This window comes from Protopterus annectens, chromosome 1.part0 (assembly GCF_019279795.1).
Source record: "Protopterus annectens isolate FY-2018-M chromosome 1.part0, PAN1.0, whole genome shotgun sequence".
Taxonomy (NCBI): Eukaryota; Metazoa; Chordata; order Ceratodontiformes; family Protopteridae; genus Protopterus; species Protopterus annectens.
Genome location: NC_056725.1, coordinates 558132366 through 558153193, shown reverse-complemented (window position 1 = coordinate 558153193; position 20828 = coordinate 558132366). Strand labels below are relative to the sequence as shown.

Sequence of the window (20828 nt, the reverse complement as noted above, 5' to 3'; positions counted from 1 at the left end):
CAGGCTTTACAAACCCACGAAAACTGGGTGGCTATCCACTGAACTCAAACATCTTTTAACTCTATGGAATGAAGCCTGACAACAATTGAAACAGAGCCCCACAACTGACACCCACACCTCCTTTATAGTCTTGCATAACCTAGCCAAGATGTCTAGCAAAAGGCAAAAAAGAAAATCTCCATACAAATAAACACATTACCCTGTTACATTCCCCCAAACCCTTTTAGAAAGAGGCTAGCATACTAACACAGTAAGAAAACCATTCATAGTACAACAACAAAGCATGGCAAATTCTTTAAGGAAGTCTTCTGAAGAAATCTCTCATCAATAAACTCCACATCTCCCACATATCATGCATTGCCTACACTACCATCATTCATCCCCCTCTTCCATTTCAAATACATATGTCCCAACAAAGTCTCTATTCTTTAAACTATTCCTTTTCACACCCCTTCTGGATCTGACAACATATACCACTGCAGAGAGCATCGATGTCTTCCTGTCACCCACATATATAATGCACGTCTCTCACAAAATTTCGCGCCACGTATTTGGAAAACTGCTCTAATTAAATCCCTCCCGATGCAAACCAACCCAAAAGATGCCACTCACTTCTATTATCAATCCCGTAACTCACAGCAAACTTCTTGAAAAGACAGTTTAGACCCAAACTCTCTTTCTCCTCCAAACAATAGTACTAAGACAGCTTTTTGGTCCATAACTGATGACATCCTGCTAACCTCTGACAATGGCCTCCTACCAGGTGCCTATATCCTGAGAAACGCATTGAACCTCACCGCCACTATCTTCTCCAGAACAAAGTACATGAAATTATTATCAGTCTAGATGCCACTTCCTGGTTTAAAAACTTCCTCAATGACAGATGCTTCAGAGTTAAAACAGAATCCTCCCATTCAGAAGATCCATTCTTGCCCCCTCCTCTTCTTCATACTTATAAAAATCTTCCCTGTGATCTCTCCCATCTCCCACTTATTCTCTACACTGATGACATGGTCATTTACCAACCAGGTCACTCTAATACCAACATTCAGTGCCAACGCCAGTCATATTTACATGCGATCCACCAATGGCTCATAAATCATAAACTACTTTTCAACTCCACCATAGGTTCATAGGTGTTTACTAGGCTAACGACCACAAGGGCCATTTTAAGCCTAGCCATGCATCCCAAATACATGTTCTGATACCCTTGATAAGTGTAAACATAGGCCTGGTTAATGAACCATTTACAGGTTACCTGTTTGCATCAGAGACACAGGTGCCAAACTAAGGATGAATTTCTGGTTTCCCATCCAATTGTCTAAGTTGCACTTGTATTGGATTAGGGAAGAACTCTGCTTTACATGGATGGGGAGCCTGTTCCATAAACAGGGTAGTCTCTGGGATACATGCCTCTCTCTCCAGCAGGTCCTATTTATAAAACAAAAAAAAAAAAAAAAAAAAAAAAAGAGGCAAAAAAACAGAACCAAATTGTTTTTTTGAATTTTAGCGCTTTCAAGTGTAATAACTCATCTTCTTCAGACAAACGGAAGAACCATATCAGATGCACTTAAATACAAAATACAAAATCACATGATCAAGGGTAAACTTCACATGACCAAGCAATTTAAACTTTTAAAGTGACCACATTACTTTTCTGAGAAAAAATTTTGAATGCCTATAAAGTCATTTAAAATACATTTAAAAAAACATCCGCCCTCTGAAAAACATTCAGCATCCTCAATTTTTAAAGCATACACAACCAAAATACACAAATGTTGTTGTTGTTGTATCTTTCGGCTTTTCCCGGTTAGGGGTCGCCACAACGGAACTCCGGTCCGCTAATGATTGGCAGCAGATTTTTACATACAGACTTGCCAGGCCTGACGCACAACCTTCAACAAAGGTACGCCCATTCACGCATGTCTCCACACAGAAGACGCTTTAGCTGAGAATCGAACAGGACGTCTTACTGTGAGGCGACAATGCTACCGCAGCACCACCACTGCAGCTAACCAAAATACACAAATAATATAAAATTATAAACTATTCAATGTGTCAAACTCTTGAATTTCAGTATGCTGACTATAGAACACAGATCATTTAATCGTGGTTGATTATAGGCATGTATTCTAATCTGCCAAATTAACTTGTGCTGCTCAAGTCTTAGGGTATGTGAACCTTCCTTTTCATCATACTCAATTTGATCTATCACTCTGAGTAAAAATGAGTGGCCTGGCTGATTAGCTAAAGCACTTTCCAACCTCCCTTTTCTGATATTATATACGTGTTCATACACACGCTTTCTTAATTTACAGTCAGTCTTGCCTGTGCAAAAACTAGGACAAGACTGGCACTAGGCAATACACGACTGTGTTGGAATTACAGTTGTACTTGCTATTACAAGTATACTTTCTCCGTTTCAGTGTGTATGTCTAACCCACATCCATATGTTTACAAAAGGCACAGGCCTCACATTTAGACATACCTTGTTGCCTTGTCAGTCCCAAATTTTTAAATTCTAATAACCCTTTCAGGTTTTGAGCTCTTCTAAAAATAAATTTAGGGATAGCAAAAATGAATAATTAAACTTCAGGCAGACAGACCTCCAGGACTGAATGTCAAAGTCTCCCTAAAACCCTTCTTGAAAGGGAGATCTTTGATGTATTAAAGTATGATGAAGCACTCCACTGATATTTTTTAGATAGTGTTTTAAATTTTATGTGCTTGACAATATCTTTTTAATTTAATTGATTTGTGGTGTCATTAATTGGAACGGTTTTACATGCTTTTGGTCTTTTAAGAGAATGTATGTCTGATGAAGCGGTGAAAGCGCTAACATAATAAATTTTGTTATTTTTTTCTTTTTCCTGCTGTGAGTAACTGAGGCTGTTTTTTATTAAACTGGGTAAGTCATCTGGAGTTTGATAGTTCAAGAGACTGAAAAGCTTTACCTGTCAGAATACAGACAGAGTAACAGACTGCGAGGAGAAACTTACAAGTGAAGCATTTAGCATTTAAAATGCACATCTAAGGTACAATAAGACTGAAAATGTACAATGTTTTTAACTGAGAGGCAACCTTTCACTTACTGTTCTATCAGATGTGAAAATAAAAGTTAATAGGTGTTTTTAATCCTAGAGACTCTGCAATTTTACTGGCGGTAGAAGTTTAATTTAAGGACTATGACCAGTCAAACAGAAGTGGGACACTATAGTTGTGCAATCTCTTGACAGACTTAATGATTATAATATAATTTATAATCATAATCTGTAAATATCATAACATTCAACTATGTCACCAAACTCTATATCCAATCTGACGTCTCTTGCTTTTAATTGTGTCTGTCCATGAGTATTTAAGTCACTACTAGGGAACACTACTAAACCATTGTACATGATCACTTTGTTTTATATTTTCTAATGTTATCCAACTTCTTGTGTAATTTATGTAAGTTTGTCTATTTGGAGCTTTTCTCCCCGGACCTCTGCTGAAAACTGACATGTATCAAATCAGACTATCCCGGTAAACAAATGTAAAAAATAACAAATAAATACATACAAGCATCTGAGGTATGAATGGAAATGTGCGCTATGTTTATTTGACTGTAAATGTATGTTTAACAAATGCAGTTACGATGTTCAATTGTATTTTTATTAAATGTGAAAAGGAAACTCCACAGGAAAATGTGTAAATTCATATCATACCTAATATAGTTTGAGTTTATGCACATTTCCACTGATTATGAGAAGAAATACAACACACTGTAAAGCTTGTATGCGAAATGAGTGTGCAAATATATAATCTATTTAAATGCTGTTGACTGCTGAGCTTCCAGATAACATTCACATTACAAGTAGAAAGAAAAAAACTACCACTGGAAGGGAGCCAAGAATGACAGTGATTCCTGTACATTTATATTTCATAGCGTTCGAAAGACGTGCGTGCATAAATGGGCGTGCCTTCGTTGAAGGTTGGGCGCCGAGCTGGCACCTCGGCGTTTCATAAAAATCTACTGCCAATCATTAGCGGACCGGAGTTCCGCTGTGATGACCCCTTACCGGGAAAAAGCCGAAAGACAAGCAACAACAACACATTAGAGGCTGGAGAAGAATAAAGATGTTTTATTTGTTTTAAATGACAGAATTGTGTCTTACTTTTATATTTTTGCGGGGTAGGGACGGAGTTTTAGCAGCCTTATGATTATAATGCAGTAGTTTGATGACAGTATTTAATACTGGAAATAAGGTTAAAAAAAACAATGTGATTTCTTTTTCTGCCAAGTCAGACTCATCATGAGAAAATACTTTTTATGGGTTGCTGTTTCAGATTGCTAGTCTATCCATACAGGGTGTTAACTATACACGACATGGGGATTGAGCTGCTTTAAAATGTACTAGTCTGGTATATAGCATTAAATAACTGTAAAGAATAAATAATGTTATTTGATTTGGACAGGACAATTACGCCTCTTTTTTATTATTGTTTTATTTGTCTAAATAAGTCAGCTTTTATCACGGGAGATACAACTCTTTGGAAAATTGTTAATACAAAGATATGGGCTGCATATCACAGATTAAAAGACTATAAAGCAGAATAATGCCTCACTTGAAATGCGTGGTTAGACCGTATGACCCTTTCTTTACCTTATGGAAATAGGCTGCAAACAAATAGTACTGCTAGGAAAAGGACAATAATCATAAGGGTAATCAAGAAAAAGTGCTGAATTAGTTTTATGTCTTTATTTTAATGGGACTGCTGCAACCTTTATGAAAATAAATTATCAACTTGCATTTTTAGGAGGAGAACACTAAGTACAAAAGCAAACAAGACAGGTAAAATGCCAAGAATTTGTTATTCTTTCAAAGGGGTCAAAGCAGTCTTTATAAAGAACTATTCTAGTTTATTAAGCAAAGTAAAATACTCACTGTAGTTTACAGTATTATACACACTTCTGTTTTAGTTGTTGTTTGTCTTTCGCTTTTCCCAGTTATGGGTCGCCACAGCGGAACTCCGGTCCACTAATGATTGGCAGTAGATTTTCACGAACGCCGAGGTGCCAGCTTGACATCCAACCTACAACAAAGGCACACCCATTTACGCATGTCTTTTGAACGCTTACCCAACCGCGGGGAGGACATGCGGACTCAACACAGAAGGCACTCCCCGCACTCCAGCCGAGAATTGAACGGGAGAACCTCTTGCTGTGAGGCAACAACGCTACCGCTGCACCACCGTGGCAACATTTCTGTATTAGTACACTTTTGAATAAACACATTTTGAAATTAAAAAAAAAAAAAAAAAGTCATTTTCACTTCTATTTATTGTCATTAAGACTTAGGAAGTTCTCATTACCACCGTTTCATATATTTGTCTGTAGTAACAGTATGGCACTTGAAGCGTTGATGGCTATGAGCTGTAATTCCTGTGGTACAGGGTTTGATTCCTTCAACCCTCATCTGTCTACTGTGCGACATTCAGGAAGTTGTTTAACTAGACACTGCTCCCAGGCCACCCCTGAAAAGGGACTGTGTCCACTACACCTACCTGTTTAACAAATCCATACAGCCATCCATCCACAATTCCTTTTTCCCCCATTTTTGCACATGTAAATGGCTAGTACTGTTATTTAGCCGAGAAGATTTTCTATATCTAGCAGAATTATGAAGCAATATGGTTTAATCACTGTGAAAGGACTTTATGATTAACAGTGACAGTTATACATTTATGACGACAACTGATTATATTTAAGCTAGATAGATTACTGATCTCTTTGCAGTGCTATATTATCTAACAAAATCTTTTGAACATGTTCTGAAAAGCAATAGATTACGGCAATTTATGACTACGGTTAGCATTCTGGGAAGGAATATTGGTTAAATATATACTAGGACAGTAGGGCCAAATCCAATGACAAACAGAGTTAAAGCCTTGACAACAGTGCCAGTGACCCTTGTTTGATAAGTGACTATAGAGCTTGAATCAGCTGGCAAGGAGGATGGGAGGTGGCCTCTTCTGGGAGATGAGGCAGAGCTGGCCACATACTACCCAGATTCTTAGCAGGATGGGTAGTGACAAAAATGCATGCCCTGGGGGGTTGGGTGTAAAGTTCACCGTGCCCTGCCAAATTATAGGTTTCAATGTGGCTGTATGAAAGCATTTGCAGGGGGAAAGCATTAAGGGGTTCTACCACGATTCAGATCACACATCCCCCTGCCAAGGGGTGGAGTTTAGCTACTAAAAATTCTGTACTGCCAGGAAGGAGGCGAAGGCAAAAAGCACCCACACGGTTGCCTGAATGACAGCTCCCTCAAGGAAATTCTCACCCCAGCACTGGGTAGAAAGAATCACTGATGCAGTGGAATGAATGGGCCATGGTCAATTTGGGGAATAGTTCTGACAGTCGACAGGGGAGGGGAGAATCACAGAAAAAAAATTATACTGGGACAGTACTTTTAAAGTTCAAATAATTTTGGAGAAGTTTTGTCTGCAAAAGAAAACAAAATAAATCTGGAGAAGTGCTAGAGTTCTGGTACTGAATTTTCATCTTAAGGTGCACAAATGTTTAGTTGATCTGTCAGGGGAGCACTGAAAATTACACTTTTTGGTGATGAAAGGATATGTAGATTCAAAGTGGATGGCAGCTGACACCAACCTTGCTATACTAGCTTCAATGTCAACTGAAAGGAAAGACTGCTTTAGATATAGAATGACGTTGTGATTACTATATGAACCTTTACAATAGAGGATGTATTAAACTGTCTTCCCTGGGATGGGGTGCAAGTACAGCACAGGTTGACCTTCAGGCTACAATGCTGGCTACAAGGATTTGCATAACATATAAATTATTAAGAAAGAAGGAAATAATAATCTGACATAGGAGGTTACTAGGGTAATGGTCCTGGAGACATTAGAAGCCTATCCAAGAGTTTATAGCCCAAAAAGAAACCTCAGTCAGCACCTGTCAAAGAGGGACATAGGTAAATCCCTGGGACAGATTTGTGGTTTTCCATCCAGTCAGCAAGGCTGCGCTTGGAGAGTCAGCGAGATGCTGTTTGACATGTACGGGAAGTCTATTCCAGAGAAGGGGCAGCCTCTGGGAGACAAACCTGTCTCTCCAGCAGGTTTTGTTGATGTCAAATATTAGATTCCGGCCTTTTGAGCGAGTAATGCATGAGGAGTTAAACTTGTGGACATACAGCATCTCTAGTAGGGCAACGTCTGAGATTGCCAGATCATCCCTGAGCAATTTGTACTATACCGAATAGAGTGATAGTGATCTGAGCCTGTCTGCACAGGACAGGTGTTGAGGCCATGGATTCTCTTTGTGAGGTATTTCAGTATCCTTTCCAGTTGGAGCAGATGTTTGGAGAGGTACATACCAAATGGGGCATTATACTCAATTACTGGTCTAATGAGGGAGGAGTATTGAAAGGTAATAACATCCTTTTTTCTGGATACAATCCCTTTACTTATGAGCTGAACCAAGTAAAAGACTTTTCTGACCACTGCCGCTACATAATTGTCGAATGTGAGGTTGTTCTCAACCTGAGTGCCCAGGTCTCTCACCACAGGTTTTGTGCTTAGGGGGTTGCCATTGATGTGGTAATCATTAGGGGCCGTGTTTTTGCCAAATGGTATGATGACACATTTTTTGCATTTAGCTTGACACTATGAGTTTGGCACCATTCATTAGTTGCTGCGAGACCCACTTGCAGTATGTTAACATTATTTGAGGAGTCAATGACAGCACCCAACTTGCAGTTGCCTCATCCACAGGCCTTTTGTCTTTGCCTGGACCTCTGAGAAGTAGATGCTACTAATAGTAGGGGCTCCCAGGACAGATCCCTGGGGAAGTCCACTAATGACAGGTCTGCTATTGTCGGTGGAATCGCACAAAAAGTTGTGAATTACGGCTAAAAGCAGAAACTTAAGTGAAGAAAAGAAATTTGAATTTGCTCTCACACAAAAAGGTGTGAATTAATATTAAAAGTACAGTTTGTGAAAGATGAAAAACCAAAGATGTACAGTTTTTTTTCCCAGTCGTCTTAGGACATGTTTGCTTGTACGATGGTTTAAACTAAACTGAGAATGGAAAATTAACTGGATTTTATTAAGATGAGGTAAACTGGGACAGAGTTGGATCTGGAATATTAAAGGGTGAGCAACTAATTTAAACAGGATGTAGCCTCCTTACCCGTTATGTATATAAACTAATACTGAAGTCAAAAATAATGTTTAAAATTTAGATTATGATCGGTTTTCCTACTGCAACCATGTTATTGTGTACTCTAGACAAGGATGCCAAGAAATTTACCTCAAGAACAAATCTTGAGAGGTGAATCTTGGCATCCATGTCAGTAACACACAATGGAGGGTTACGATCACAAGACACTTATCATAATTCTTTGTAATGCATGGAGTCGCTTCTAGTTAAAGAAGGAAAAAGAAAAAAGAAAGTTGCAGTGTTATGACACCTTTCAAAGCCATAAAGTAGTTAGGGAGCAATGTCACACAGCTTAAGTCTAAGTCAGGGACAGATTACTGACAGGACAGCAAGGTAGAAACAAAGCTGTTTTAAATTCTGTTGCTATCGTTGTTGGCTGGTACTGTCAGGTCTTGGTGCATAGAACTAGACCTGGTCTTAAAAGCATTTAGGGAGGTGCTTAACAATTCTTAAAATCAGGTATCGCTCTACAAGAGTGCTTAAACTAGTTTGTCACTTTTCCCTAAAATTGTAGCATAAATATGGCACTCCATGCATTACAAATAAATTATAATATATAATTTATATATTATGTTTAAAGATATAAAGAAATAGTGAATGTTCTTTTTAGGACAAGATATAGAGGAGGAAAGCATTATATAACGTCATTATAGCTTGTAAAATATTTTGCATCAAGATTAATTTCTTAGTTGCATAAGGAAAATGGAGTCCACCATGGTGATCTGTAATAATGCTATAAACATGCTGACAGAGACGGATTTTGTAAAATGTGTTTCTTGCACTACTACTATTTTGCTAACCAGGTAAGTAAACAGGTCCTTATTACACTCATCTTCACCACTAACATTCAACAAAGAAAATGTCAAGTGGTGAAACTGAAAGGACACCAGCAGGCGGAATACAAGCTTGTATCTATGAGTTCTTTAAAAATGGATAAAGTAACAGTATTTACACTTTTATTAGCAATATGAAACAAGCTCTAGACATTTCAGAACGCCTGCTATTGCATTTCCTGACATCATACTTTTTCTACTGCATATCTCGAAAAATTCCTCGGATGCACTTGTACACACAGAGCAAACTTACCAATTTCACTGCCACTGCCACCATCTTGAATGCTCCATAATATTATGCTGTTCTCTGATGCAACAGCCACCATTTTGTCCTTGTCTCCATGGGGCCCTCCTACTACTTTGGCATTCAGAGCTACTCGTTCTATAGTCCAGTCTAGGTATGGACTAGAGAACACCTGCTGCCATCCAGAGGACTCCTTTATCCTGCAAAAGAAAGCAGTAGAAGCATAAGCTGACTGAAGGAAACCATCTCATAAGCTAATGCTGATAGGATTTATTATATTATAAAGAGATGATCAAAACACTATCACAGTACAGATGTACAACAGCTCTACTTCAAACGAGTAAAGCATCCAATAAACATCACAGACATTTTCATGAAAAATTCTCAAAATACAGCTATGCCACACAACATTCAAAATTGTAAACTCTCCAATGTCAAACCATGAAAGATTGCAAAGGATTAATCCAGATAAAATCACTCCTAAAAGATCTAGGAGACTCTCTTTCTGATGCCCTCCCTGTGGGAGGAATAGAAATGCCTTGTGGAAGTTATCAAGTAGTTTATTCAGTTAAGTACGCAGATGCATGGGCAAGTGTTCTTGTTCCAGGTATATTACATTCAACAGGTCAGTTACTTAAAGGCAGTTACAGACAATGGTGGGGGGTCCAGGAGAGTGGATTAGAGGAAAATCTGGGATACAGAAAAAAGCAAGGAGCCAATCCCAAAGCGTTAGCTCCTTATTTGAATATTCCTGAAAGCCCAGTTGAATGTAATGCATTAGAACAAGAACACTTGCCCATCTACCTGCTTAACTGAATAAACTACCTGATACTTCCACAAGGCATTTGTATTCCTCCCACAGGGAAGGCATCAGAAAGAGTCTGCTAGAGTTGATAGGGGTGATTTTACCTTGACTAATCCTTTGTACTCTGTTTCTCATTAGTAGCATCACCCTCTGGGTTACAGGTGGGATACCAGACCTGACTACAGGTTTCTGGGTCACTTTTGTTTTCAATGTCAACCCATGGGGTTTAAGTAGCACGGCTGTGTTGCTACCTTAACATGCTTGTTCCTCCTGTTGGCTCTTGGCTAGAATGCATTATGTACAAGGTATATATGCCTCTCTTATGCCCACATCAGTTAATGCTGCGCATATCCTACAGAACTGCCACAGGTGATTATCAATCCCTTAAATTGTCTAAAGGTGTGCATGACATGCTTCAATGGGTGTTTTATCCTGTGGATGGGGTACTGTTCCATCCAGGATTTGTTTCTCTGCCTTGCACCCACTGAGTACCAGTACAGATTCTAATTCCTCTGTGACCCTGATTCAGATTAACAGTATAACTGGAGAATAAATAAATGAAAAAATATAAACACGATACCAAACCTACTGATTATTTTGTGCAATATTTCTAACTATGTCACAAACTTAAGAAGGAAGAAAGAAAGGAATACATTTGAGAGAAGGCAGGAAAGGAAGTAACACCAGTGAGGTTACGTATCACACAAAACAGTCTGTCCTAATATACTCCAATTACCTGTCAGGCATACGCTATGAAAGCCATGTATAAAAATTAATTTTAAAGAGGTCAACAGTTTACAAACCTAAAGCAAAAAACGTCCAATTTTCAAGCATATGAATAAAACAAATGGTACAAACAAGTCAGCAAAAAAGGTAAGTGCATCAAATGATCGTGCTTGGAACATCACTAGCTTTCCAATTACAGAATGTCTTTATGAAAAGTTCTATATATGCTTTGCACATTCAATTACAAATGCGATTGAAAAACACAGGTATTACAGACTGCACAAAGTTTGTTGTACACATTTTGCTTGTGTTCTGTATATTTTAGTCGCTGTGCCTGTTGACCATCTAGACTCACCCATTTATTCCACCATACTGGTTATCCCCATTGCAGTGGCAATACTTATCTAGAGGGCGTCTCATTCAGGCAATCATGAGAGTAATAAGTCTATCCTGGTAACGATGGCATTTGTTACAGGACCTAGCTGGGCAGAATTGTCAACCCTGTTACCACAGGGACCACTTTGTCCCCCCTCCTTGCAAGTGCATGCTGCTGTCCACTAAAGATAAGAGCTAGTGCATATGTGGCTTGGTAGCAAAATGCCCGCTCCAAGAGGTTGCAACACTGGAACCCCAATCCTCCCTCTCACCCTGAATGGACATGCCATCCTTCCCACACCAGCTCCAATGGACATCTAAGTCACTAATCAAACTCAGGAGGTAGCATAGCCTGATGTAGAAATTCAAAATTTCTGGCTATACTCCTGCATAAGCAGAGAAGTCTGAAAGTGAAGTATTAAACCAAAACATAATTCGGTATGCACAGCAGAAGACACCTCCAGTGTCAAAATACTCCACCACTTTCCTGATGACTTTCCTAAAACTTAATCTGTATCATTTTTGACTACTGAAGTTCAGGGACAGTTGACAGCCCAAGGGCCACAACTGTAATCTTTGGAACAAAAAGAACTTAATTTTGAACAGTGAGAATATATACCATTTCCACGACTGCACTGTGTCAGGGTATTAACCCTACTCTGATGTAGCAGAGTTAGTAATATTAAGTAACAGGTGCATGGGGGACAGCCTCCCCATGTCAGTGTTATAGGGAATGAAGGCCCCCTGCAAAAACATTTCAAAAGAATAACAGCAAGTTTTGAAATTCCAACTTTAGGCAGGCATGTAGAAGGAAAGGATGACAAAGTTCTAAAGCAACTAAACGTATTTCTCACTTGTTTGATACTGACATTTGATCATCAACAGCTAAAATGTCTTCATTTCACATTTTGAGTATGGTCTACTGCTGATCTGTAAATTCCCAATAATTATTACAACCCTTAAAACAAAACACTGATTTGATTTACTTATTTATAACTGATACCATAGAGAAGACCAAGTGGCTGTTAGCTGAGGCAAGAGTACATTTTTTTTTTTTTTTACTAAATAAAAACATTTACCAAAGCAACAATAGAAAAAGCTTCTGCAAAACTGCCCCTATGGCATGCTATACTCTACAAGACATGATGCAAAAAGCTAGCAAACAAACTCTCTTTCGAAAGCTTACCTCAATGTCAGACAAGCTGAACTGTTATAGAGAATCAAAGTTAGATCTAGGGAACTGGTGCCTAAGCTATCCTACTAACATATACCACTATGCTCAGCAATGTATTACCATAATGACACAGAGAGAGAACTGTGTAACCAGTGTCAGTAGGTGTAATGCAGTGATTTGTGTAAATATTTATGCAAAAGTACATTCAGTAGTTCTTGAACTGTATTAGTACTGGCATCCTTGTACAAATTGTAGTGATTTGTGTAAATGTTCATATAAAAGCATAACTACTGTAGCTATTAAACTGACAATGCTGGTTGTAATGTAACCTGAATGTAAATGTTGCTGTATAATGTAACTTGGAAGCTAATCTTTTATACATGCCGTTTTAAAAAGTAGTTACTGCCTCTTTTTCCCAGGAAGTGGCCAGCGTATGGCACAGCGACTCATCCAATAGACATCAGCATGGTATATGACTCCATAGACAAAAAGCCGTCACACAGTCCACAACTATGCACCATGACATTCACTAACTGACAGTGGGAAGTCACACTCAACACTTTAGGTATACAGTGCTATGTGTGGTCTATCCTGAATGGTACATGGTCAACATACACAACACATCAAACATTTCTCCTTATATCAAGGATTTTTTTCCCATAAGCTATTAGTAGTTATCATTTGTATGATGTGGAGGGATCAGTGGTAGAAGTGCTAGTCATGCTGGCAAACTGAAGTGTAAAACAGCAAGTTTTATGAAACACGTTTAGAGATGGTAACATTTTGTTTGACCTAAAAAAAATAAGTTATGTACTTACCATAACGTTCCATCTGAGTTGTTGCTTTCTATTGTCTTCAACCTGAGTGACTCAGATCCAGCATGGATCCGACTCTGCCGCATACTCCAGCATCAGATCCAAACTCCTCCCCTACCCATAATGCCCCATCTCCCTCCTCCCCTCAGATCGCATTTGTTGCAGAACAGCAGCAACCCAGCCTAGACAACATGCATACCCACCTGGCACAACCTACAAAAGGCTTATCAAAGGGAAGACTAGCTAGGATAGTGGGACTATGATTCCTCCATCCAGTTCACTACAACACCCACACAAGGCGGGGGGGGGGGGAACAGCTGAAAACAAATGGAAAGCAACAACTCAGACGGAACGTTATGCTAAGTACATAATTTATTTATCTGAAGTTGTTGCTTTCATTTGATCTTTAACCTGAGAGACAGAGTCCCCAGCTACCAAAAACCCTGGGAGGTCCTCATGGAAGGATGTTCCGGAGCATGGCTGAGCCAAAGGATGCCCTGCCCCTGGAAAGAAGATCCAATTTATAATGGAAGATAAATGTGGGCAATGAAGCCCAGGTAGCCACAGAACAGATAATCCAACGAAACCCTGGACCACAAAGCCACCGAAGTAGCGATAAACCTGGTGGAATGCACCCGGATGGGTCCTGGTGGAGATATCCCTTTGGCTCGACAGGCCAACGAAATGCATTCATAAATCCATCAAGCAATAGTCATTTTAGAAACAGGCTTTCTCAAGAAAGGTTTGGGAAATGAAAACAAAAAGCTGATCTGACTTATGAAAGGATTTTGTTCTATGCAAATAGAAATGCAGCTGTCTGTTTATATTAAGCAAGTGCAATATGTACTCTCCCTTATTTTGGAAATTTGGAAAGAAAACTAGTAAACTGATGACCTGGTTAATATTACTCTGATGCTACCTTTGGTAGAAAAGATGGATTAGTCTGCAAGGACACCCTATCTTTATGGAAGACCATATAATGGGGCTTGACAGAGAAGGCGTGAATCTCAGAAACCCTCTTGGCTGAGGTAATTGCTACCAAAAAGGTTGTTTTCAATGACAGAAACTGCAAATCAACCATGGCAGCTGCTGCGAAAGGAGAAGAAACCAAAGCCTGCAGCACAAACGTAAGATCCCAAGGGGGCATTGGGTCCTTAACTGGAGGCCTAAGAAGAAAGGTACCTTTCAAGAAGGCTTTACAAAGTTTAGATGAAGTCAATGAAGCCGAATTTTTGCCTACGTGAAAGTCCGAAATCGCTGCTAGCTATACCTTAACCATACGGAAATTAACGCCATGGTTAAAGATGTCTGCCAAAAATTCCAAAATGGCCAAAACTGTCCGAAACTGGCATGGAGAAAGGGTCCAAATAATGCTGAGAGGCCCAGATCGAGAAATGCTTCCATTTGCTCGAATAAACCTTCCTGGAAGATTTGTGAGCCACTACCAAGATCTTAACAGGGGAAGACAGCTCAGGAATCCTAACTATCATGGGAATCAGAGCAGCCAAGATGTCAGCTTCAGGCTAAGTCTGGGTGAGGAATACCCGCGGGATGTGTAATCAGATCTGGAACCTGATCTAGCATCCAAGGAGGACACATGAGGAGCAGAGAATAAGCATAGAGTAGACTGGAGAGCTGAGCATGAACTAGAGCATCTCTGGGGGCAGGGCTCCCCGGAGGGGGGTTCAGAGCAAAATACTCGCTGCACTTCACATAGAAGGAGAGGTGAACAGATCGCAGCAAGGCTGACCCCACTTTAAAATGATCTTTTCCACTACTGAATGATTCAGAGACCACTCGCAAGGCATCAGAATAGACCTGTTAAGTCTGTCCACTAAAATGTTGGACCTCCCTGGAATGTGCGTTGCCACCAGAAAATGGCCAGTGGAGATCACCCACTCTCACAATCTCATGGCTTTGCGGCAAAGGAAATAAGGTCTGGTCCCCCCTGCTTGTTGATATACCAGACTACTGACACTGTCCGTATGTATGGCAATAGTCCCCGGAGGAAGAAAGGCACGGATAAGCTTGCAATGCCAAAAGCATCACCCTCATCTCCAGGGATACTGATATGCAAACTGGTCTCCAGAGGGGACTACGTGCCTTGGACAGTCCTTCCCATGCAATGACCCTACCCCACCCAAACAGGGAGGTGTCCATGGTCACAGTGACCATGGTGGGAGGGAAGAACAAACGGTTGACCCTGAATGAGGTCCTGGGATAGGAGTCACCAAAGCAGGAAGTCCCTGCACACATGGGATAGACAAACACGATGTGACAAGGAAAGGTCCAGCAAAGACCGCTGAACAGCTAAGGTCTACTGCAGAACCCTCATATGGAGACAAGCAGTCGGAACGAGTGAGATCACGGTTATCATGGACCCCAACTCCTGAAGGATTGAGCCCACCAGGAAAAGATTGGTTTGAGAATGTACAGCATATGATGATGGAGTCATAAGTCTGTCCGAGGGTAGAAACACCCTGCCCTGGGTCGCGTCCAATTGAGCACCTATAAAATCCAGTACCTGCATAAGTCCCAGCTGAGACTTGTTGGGGGTTTATGGTTATGCCCAGAGACTGAGCAATCTGAAGACAAAGATCCCTGGCTCAAATCGGTTGATACCTGAAGGGGACAAAGAGGAGCCAACTGTCTAGGTAGGGGAAGAAGACTTGAAATCCCTACAGCCGCAGGTGAGCCGCCACTACTGCCGTCACTTTGGTGAAAACCTGGAGGCGATGGTGAGCCCAAAGGGGAGCGCTCTGAATTGAAAGTGATTGGCTCCCAGCCAGAAGCAGAGGAACCTCAGAGAGTGCCTGTTCATCTTGATATGGTGGTACACATCCTGGAGGTCCATCGTACAAGCCAGTCATTTATCTGCAGGAAAGGCAGAATGGATTGAAGGATGACCATCCGGAATTTTGTCTTGATGAGTGACAGGTTCAGGATTGAAAGATCCAGTATGGGTCTTAAGTCCCCCATTTTCTTTGGCACTAAAAAGAACCTGGAATACATACCTGATGTGGACTGGTCTCAGAGGATGGGTTGGATGACTTGATTTGCAAGCAGCCTGGTAATTTCTATGGCTTCCTCCTCCCCCTGACCAGGTGGCACATCTGGGAGGTGTTTGGGGGAAAGGGAATAGAGGACACTCAGCAAACTCGGAGCTACAATATATAACATTAAGTATACTGTTTTTTGTTTATTTTGTTCTCTATTTCTTTGTTGTTTATAGCACTTTGTGTACTGTGTATTTTTTCTAGCTAGTTTCACTGTGTGTGAGGTATTAACTGGAAATTGTCCACTCTTATTAAGCATCTGTTGGGTTGTTTGTTTATGATAACTTGTTGCAGTTAAACTCTTTTTTTCTAGTGGCTCCTTTAGCTGTTTAAAACTTTCATTTAAAGGCTCACTGCTGCTTTTCAGCTGGGAGTAACATTTCTGCAGTTTGTTGTTATCTGCTTTTACTGTATTTGTGTTTTTTCTTACTTTATTTTGCTTTTGCGTCATCTTAAAAGTACTCAATTGTATTTATTACTGCTTGGTGTAACTCATTGTAAGCCTTTTAGTTTAAGCACCTGGGCTTCAGACCAGTTTTACATTAGGAAGGTTTGTGGTCTGCACTGTAGTGGCAGAACAGGTAGCTTACATCCTTCTAAGTTGGGAACTGCTGATTGAGGGCTCAGTGTCTGTTATTCTAAAAGTGTATTAATTCTGGTTTAAGCACTTGGGCTTGAGGCCAGTTATTTTACATTAAGAGGGTTCGTGTTCTGCACTCTTGTGGGAGGAGAGGCTGGACTCTGTCCTTCTGAGCTGGGAATTTCTGGTTAAAGCTTATAGTGCCTGCATATTTCAACTGCTTCTTACTGAAATTGGTACACCTCGTTTGCTGTAGCATAGACTAGATCCAGACCTGCTGAATCTAGCTTTGTTTGTATAACTTGAGCACTAATCCAGGCATTCTTTAAAGTATTCAGTTGTATTTATTACTGCTGGTAGTAACTTGATTAAAGTGTAGCTATCATTTCTAAGTCTTTTGGATTAAGCACTTGGGCTTCAGACCAGTTGTTTTACATTAGGAAGGTTTGGGGCCTGCACTGTGGTGGCAGGACAGGTAGCTTACATCCTTCTAAGTTAGGAACTGCTGATTGAGAGCTCAGTGTCTGTTATTCTAAAAGTGTATTAGTTCTGGTTTAAGCACTTGGGCTTCAGGCCAGTTATTTTACGTTAAGAAGGATTGCGGTCTGCACTCTTGTGGGAGGAGAGGCTGGACTCTGCCCTTCTGAGCAGGGAATTTCTGGTTAAAGGCTTATAGTGCCTGCATATTCTAACTGTTTCTTACTGAAATTGGTACACCTTGTTTGCTGTAGCATAGACTAGATCCAGGCCTGCTGAATCTAGCTTTATTTGTATGCTTGTTGTTTGTTTATTTTCCTGAAATGCTAATTCCACCTAAAACGTGGCCTTTTAGCACTTCTGTGGATCCCTAGTGATATATGCATTGCTTACTGTACTTATTTCCTTGTTTCACTTGAAAGAAAGTTACTGTTTGTCGTTTTTGCATTTAAGTTACCTGTAACACATTGCATTTAAGTTACCTGGCACTTGCTCACTAAAGCAATTATATAAGTCAGCTCTAAAAAATTAAAAGCACTACACCCTCACAAACTCCCCTTGAGTACCTTGTTCCCCATTGGCCCTTTTTTTCAATTATAAAGGAATTCCCAATACTATTCTAGCATGTCCAAGGTCAGTTAATCTCCTCTCCGGTCCAGCAGGTGAATCTGGGAATCTTGAGGCAATGTTACAACTGCCTCATGTACACAGACAACCCTCTCCTCCTCCCAACAAATTCCAACACATGTGAGAGATGCAACCATATAGCCAAACTGGAGGCTAAGCTCTCTCAACTCAGTCCTGGCGTAACCAGTCAGGAGGAGAAGGAAACCACACTCACTACAATTCCAGTCTCACATAGACCTACCACGACAACAAACCAAACACATAAACACACAAAAACATACTCGGAGGCTCTAAATAAAAATCTGCCTGAGCAGCAGAGACCTCCAAAGCAGACACCCAAGCAACCGCTACCCCAAAACAAAACACGTGCAACACAAAACTCACAAAGCCAGTGTGCCGAACAGTCACAGCCCTTAAGGCTAAACAACACACCTGATAAACTTGTAATAGGTGACTCTATCGTCAGGCACACTGACGTCCCGCTCACCAGGCTGAACAAGGAGAAGGTCACGGTGAGCTGCCTGTCGGGCGCTAGGATCCACCACATAACACAAGCACTCAGGTCACTCCAAGGCAAGTACAAATATGACTCAGTCATTGTCCATGCTGGTGTGAATGACCTGAAACGTACCTCCCTGGACTACATGAAAAGAGACATAGAGGAGCTCTCTGAGCATGTAGCCCAGGCCGGTATGACCCTGACCTTGAGTAGCATTTTACCCTCACCAAGAATGATGCCACAATATGAAGACAAGATGATCAATTTCAACAATTGGCTTAAAAGTTGGTGTCATTCAAAGGGGATCCAATGCCTGTCAGCCTGGGATGACATGCTCGACAAGCCACAATGCTTCGCTAGGGACGGCTTGCACCTGTCACCCCTGGGCTTTCGGATATTGGCAAAGGCTCTTGCTACCCCCATAGTGCCTTTTTAGGCAAGGCTCAAAAGACAAACCCACCTCCATAGGTATCACAAGGGATAAGAAACTAAGAGTAATGCTACTCAACGCCAGAAGTCTAAACCTCAAGATGCACGCACTCGAAACTCTCCTTAGCATGGAGAACATCGATATCTGTGCAGTAACAGAAACCTGGTTCAAGGCTCCTCAGAGCACCCCAGCACTACCAGGTTATACCTCATACCATGTGTTTTGGCCCCAAAACTTGGACCGAACCACAAAAGGAGGGGGAGTATCAATATTCGTCAAAGATACCCACACCTCCAGGTTGGTGGCACAGCACGAAGCATCAGAGACTATCCATGTGCAACTAACTGTGGGTAAAACTGCCTTCCAGTTTATAGCCTGCTACAGACCACCCTCCCAAACACAGGAACCCCACTTGGCCTTCCTGAGAATACTGGAAAATATGAAGGTCTCTCCAAACACCATTATATTGGGCGACTTCAACTACCCAAACATAGACTGGGAGCATTACTCTAGCTCCAACACCCTAGCCCAAAGGTTCCTAGAATTTATAAACTCAAATGCTATGGAACAACTTGTTACCACTCCCACAAGAGGGGAAAACATACTGGACCTGATCATCACCAACATGGGGACACTATGCTCCAGACCAGAAGTGTATCCCTCACTGGTAAGATCAGACCATAAACTAATCTCACTGGATATTCACATCCCGACCCCACCTCCTGCCCAGAAAACCACAGTGAAAAACTTCTCTAAAGCAAATTTCACACGCCTCAAAACCGAGGCGAAATCCTTCAAAGCCCCCAGGCCTGTGGAAAATACTGCCCAGACCGCAGAATCCTTTATAAACGCATTCTATGAACACCTTCAGGAATGCATGGATCATGCAATCCCAAATAAAACCAAGACCCAATCCTCCAAAGGCAGGCGTCCTGTCTGGTGGACCCCAGCCATAAACAAACTATACAATAGAAGGAGGAAGCTACTACATGATAGAGCAAAATCCCAAAAAGGGAAGGCATCTCTGATCAGTATTAGCAAAAAACTACAGGCACTCATAAAATCGTCTAAGGCCAGCTTAGAGAGAAAAATTGCACAGGACACTAAGGATAATCACAAGGCTTTCTTTAGTTATGTTAGGAACCTGGGTGGGAATTCCCAGATATGCTCAGAATTAGTCCAAAATGACAAAAAATACACCGAGCCCACAGGCATTGCCAACATCCTAGCTGACAGGTTCAGTGCAAACTTCTCCCCCCTCTCCCCACCAAAAGTGCAAATATCTATCCCAACAGAGTGCTGCCCCTCTGATATCTCAGATGCTCAGGTAAGAGCCGCCCTCTCCAAAGCAAAAAACACAGCATCAATGGGACCAGATGGTGTCCCGGGCTGCGTCCTACATGAACTCCAAGAAGAGCTAAACCCAAACATAAAACTACTGTTCAATCTTAGCCTTACTACAGGATATGTATCCAAAGAGTGGCGTACAGCAACAGTGGTCCCTCTCCACAAAGGTGGTGCCTCAACGGATCCTGGAAACTATCGCCCCATAAGCCTGACTAGCTTGGTCTGCAAAGCTATGGAAAGGATCATCATGGACCTCATAAATAAAGATATTGGGGACCTACAGACACTGGATCCTACCCAGTTTGGCTTTGTTAAGGGCAGATCCTGCCTCTTAAACCTGGTCGATTTCTTTGAAACAGTCACCAAGGCCATTGACGAGGGGAGGTGGTCCACACAGCCTACCTGGACCTCGCAAAAGCCTTCGATACAATACTCCACTCGGGCATTATAGACAAGCTCACCAGCTTAAATATAAACCCCTATGTCACTAGATGGGTTGCAAACTGGCTCAAGGACAGAACCCACATGGTTAGAATTGCTGGAGCCATGTCAGACTCCAAACCAGTTACAAGTGGCGTCCCACAAGGCTCAGTCCTGGGACCTCTCGTTCGGT

The 20828-nt window shown here is 41.2% G+C and overlaps 1 protein-coding gene across 1 annotated transcript in view; it reads right to left on the bottom strand.

Annotated features, from left to right (window-relative positions):
* The window catches only part of KCTD3 (potassium channel tetramerization domain containing 3), an 816466-nt gene that overhangs the window by 461461 nt on the left and 334177 nt on the right, over positions 1 to 20828 (bottom strand). The window contains exon 9 of the mRNA XM_044061321.1: positions 9314 to 9504. Within this exon, the coding sequence (XP_043917256.1) occupies positions 9314 to 9504 (191 nt within the window). The remainder of the gene's footprint in view (positions 1 to 9313; positions 9505 to 20828) is intronic.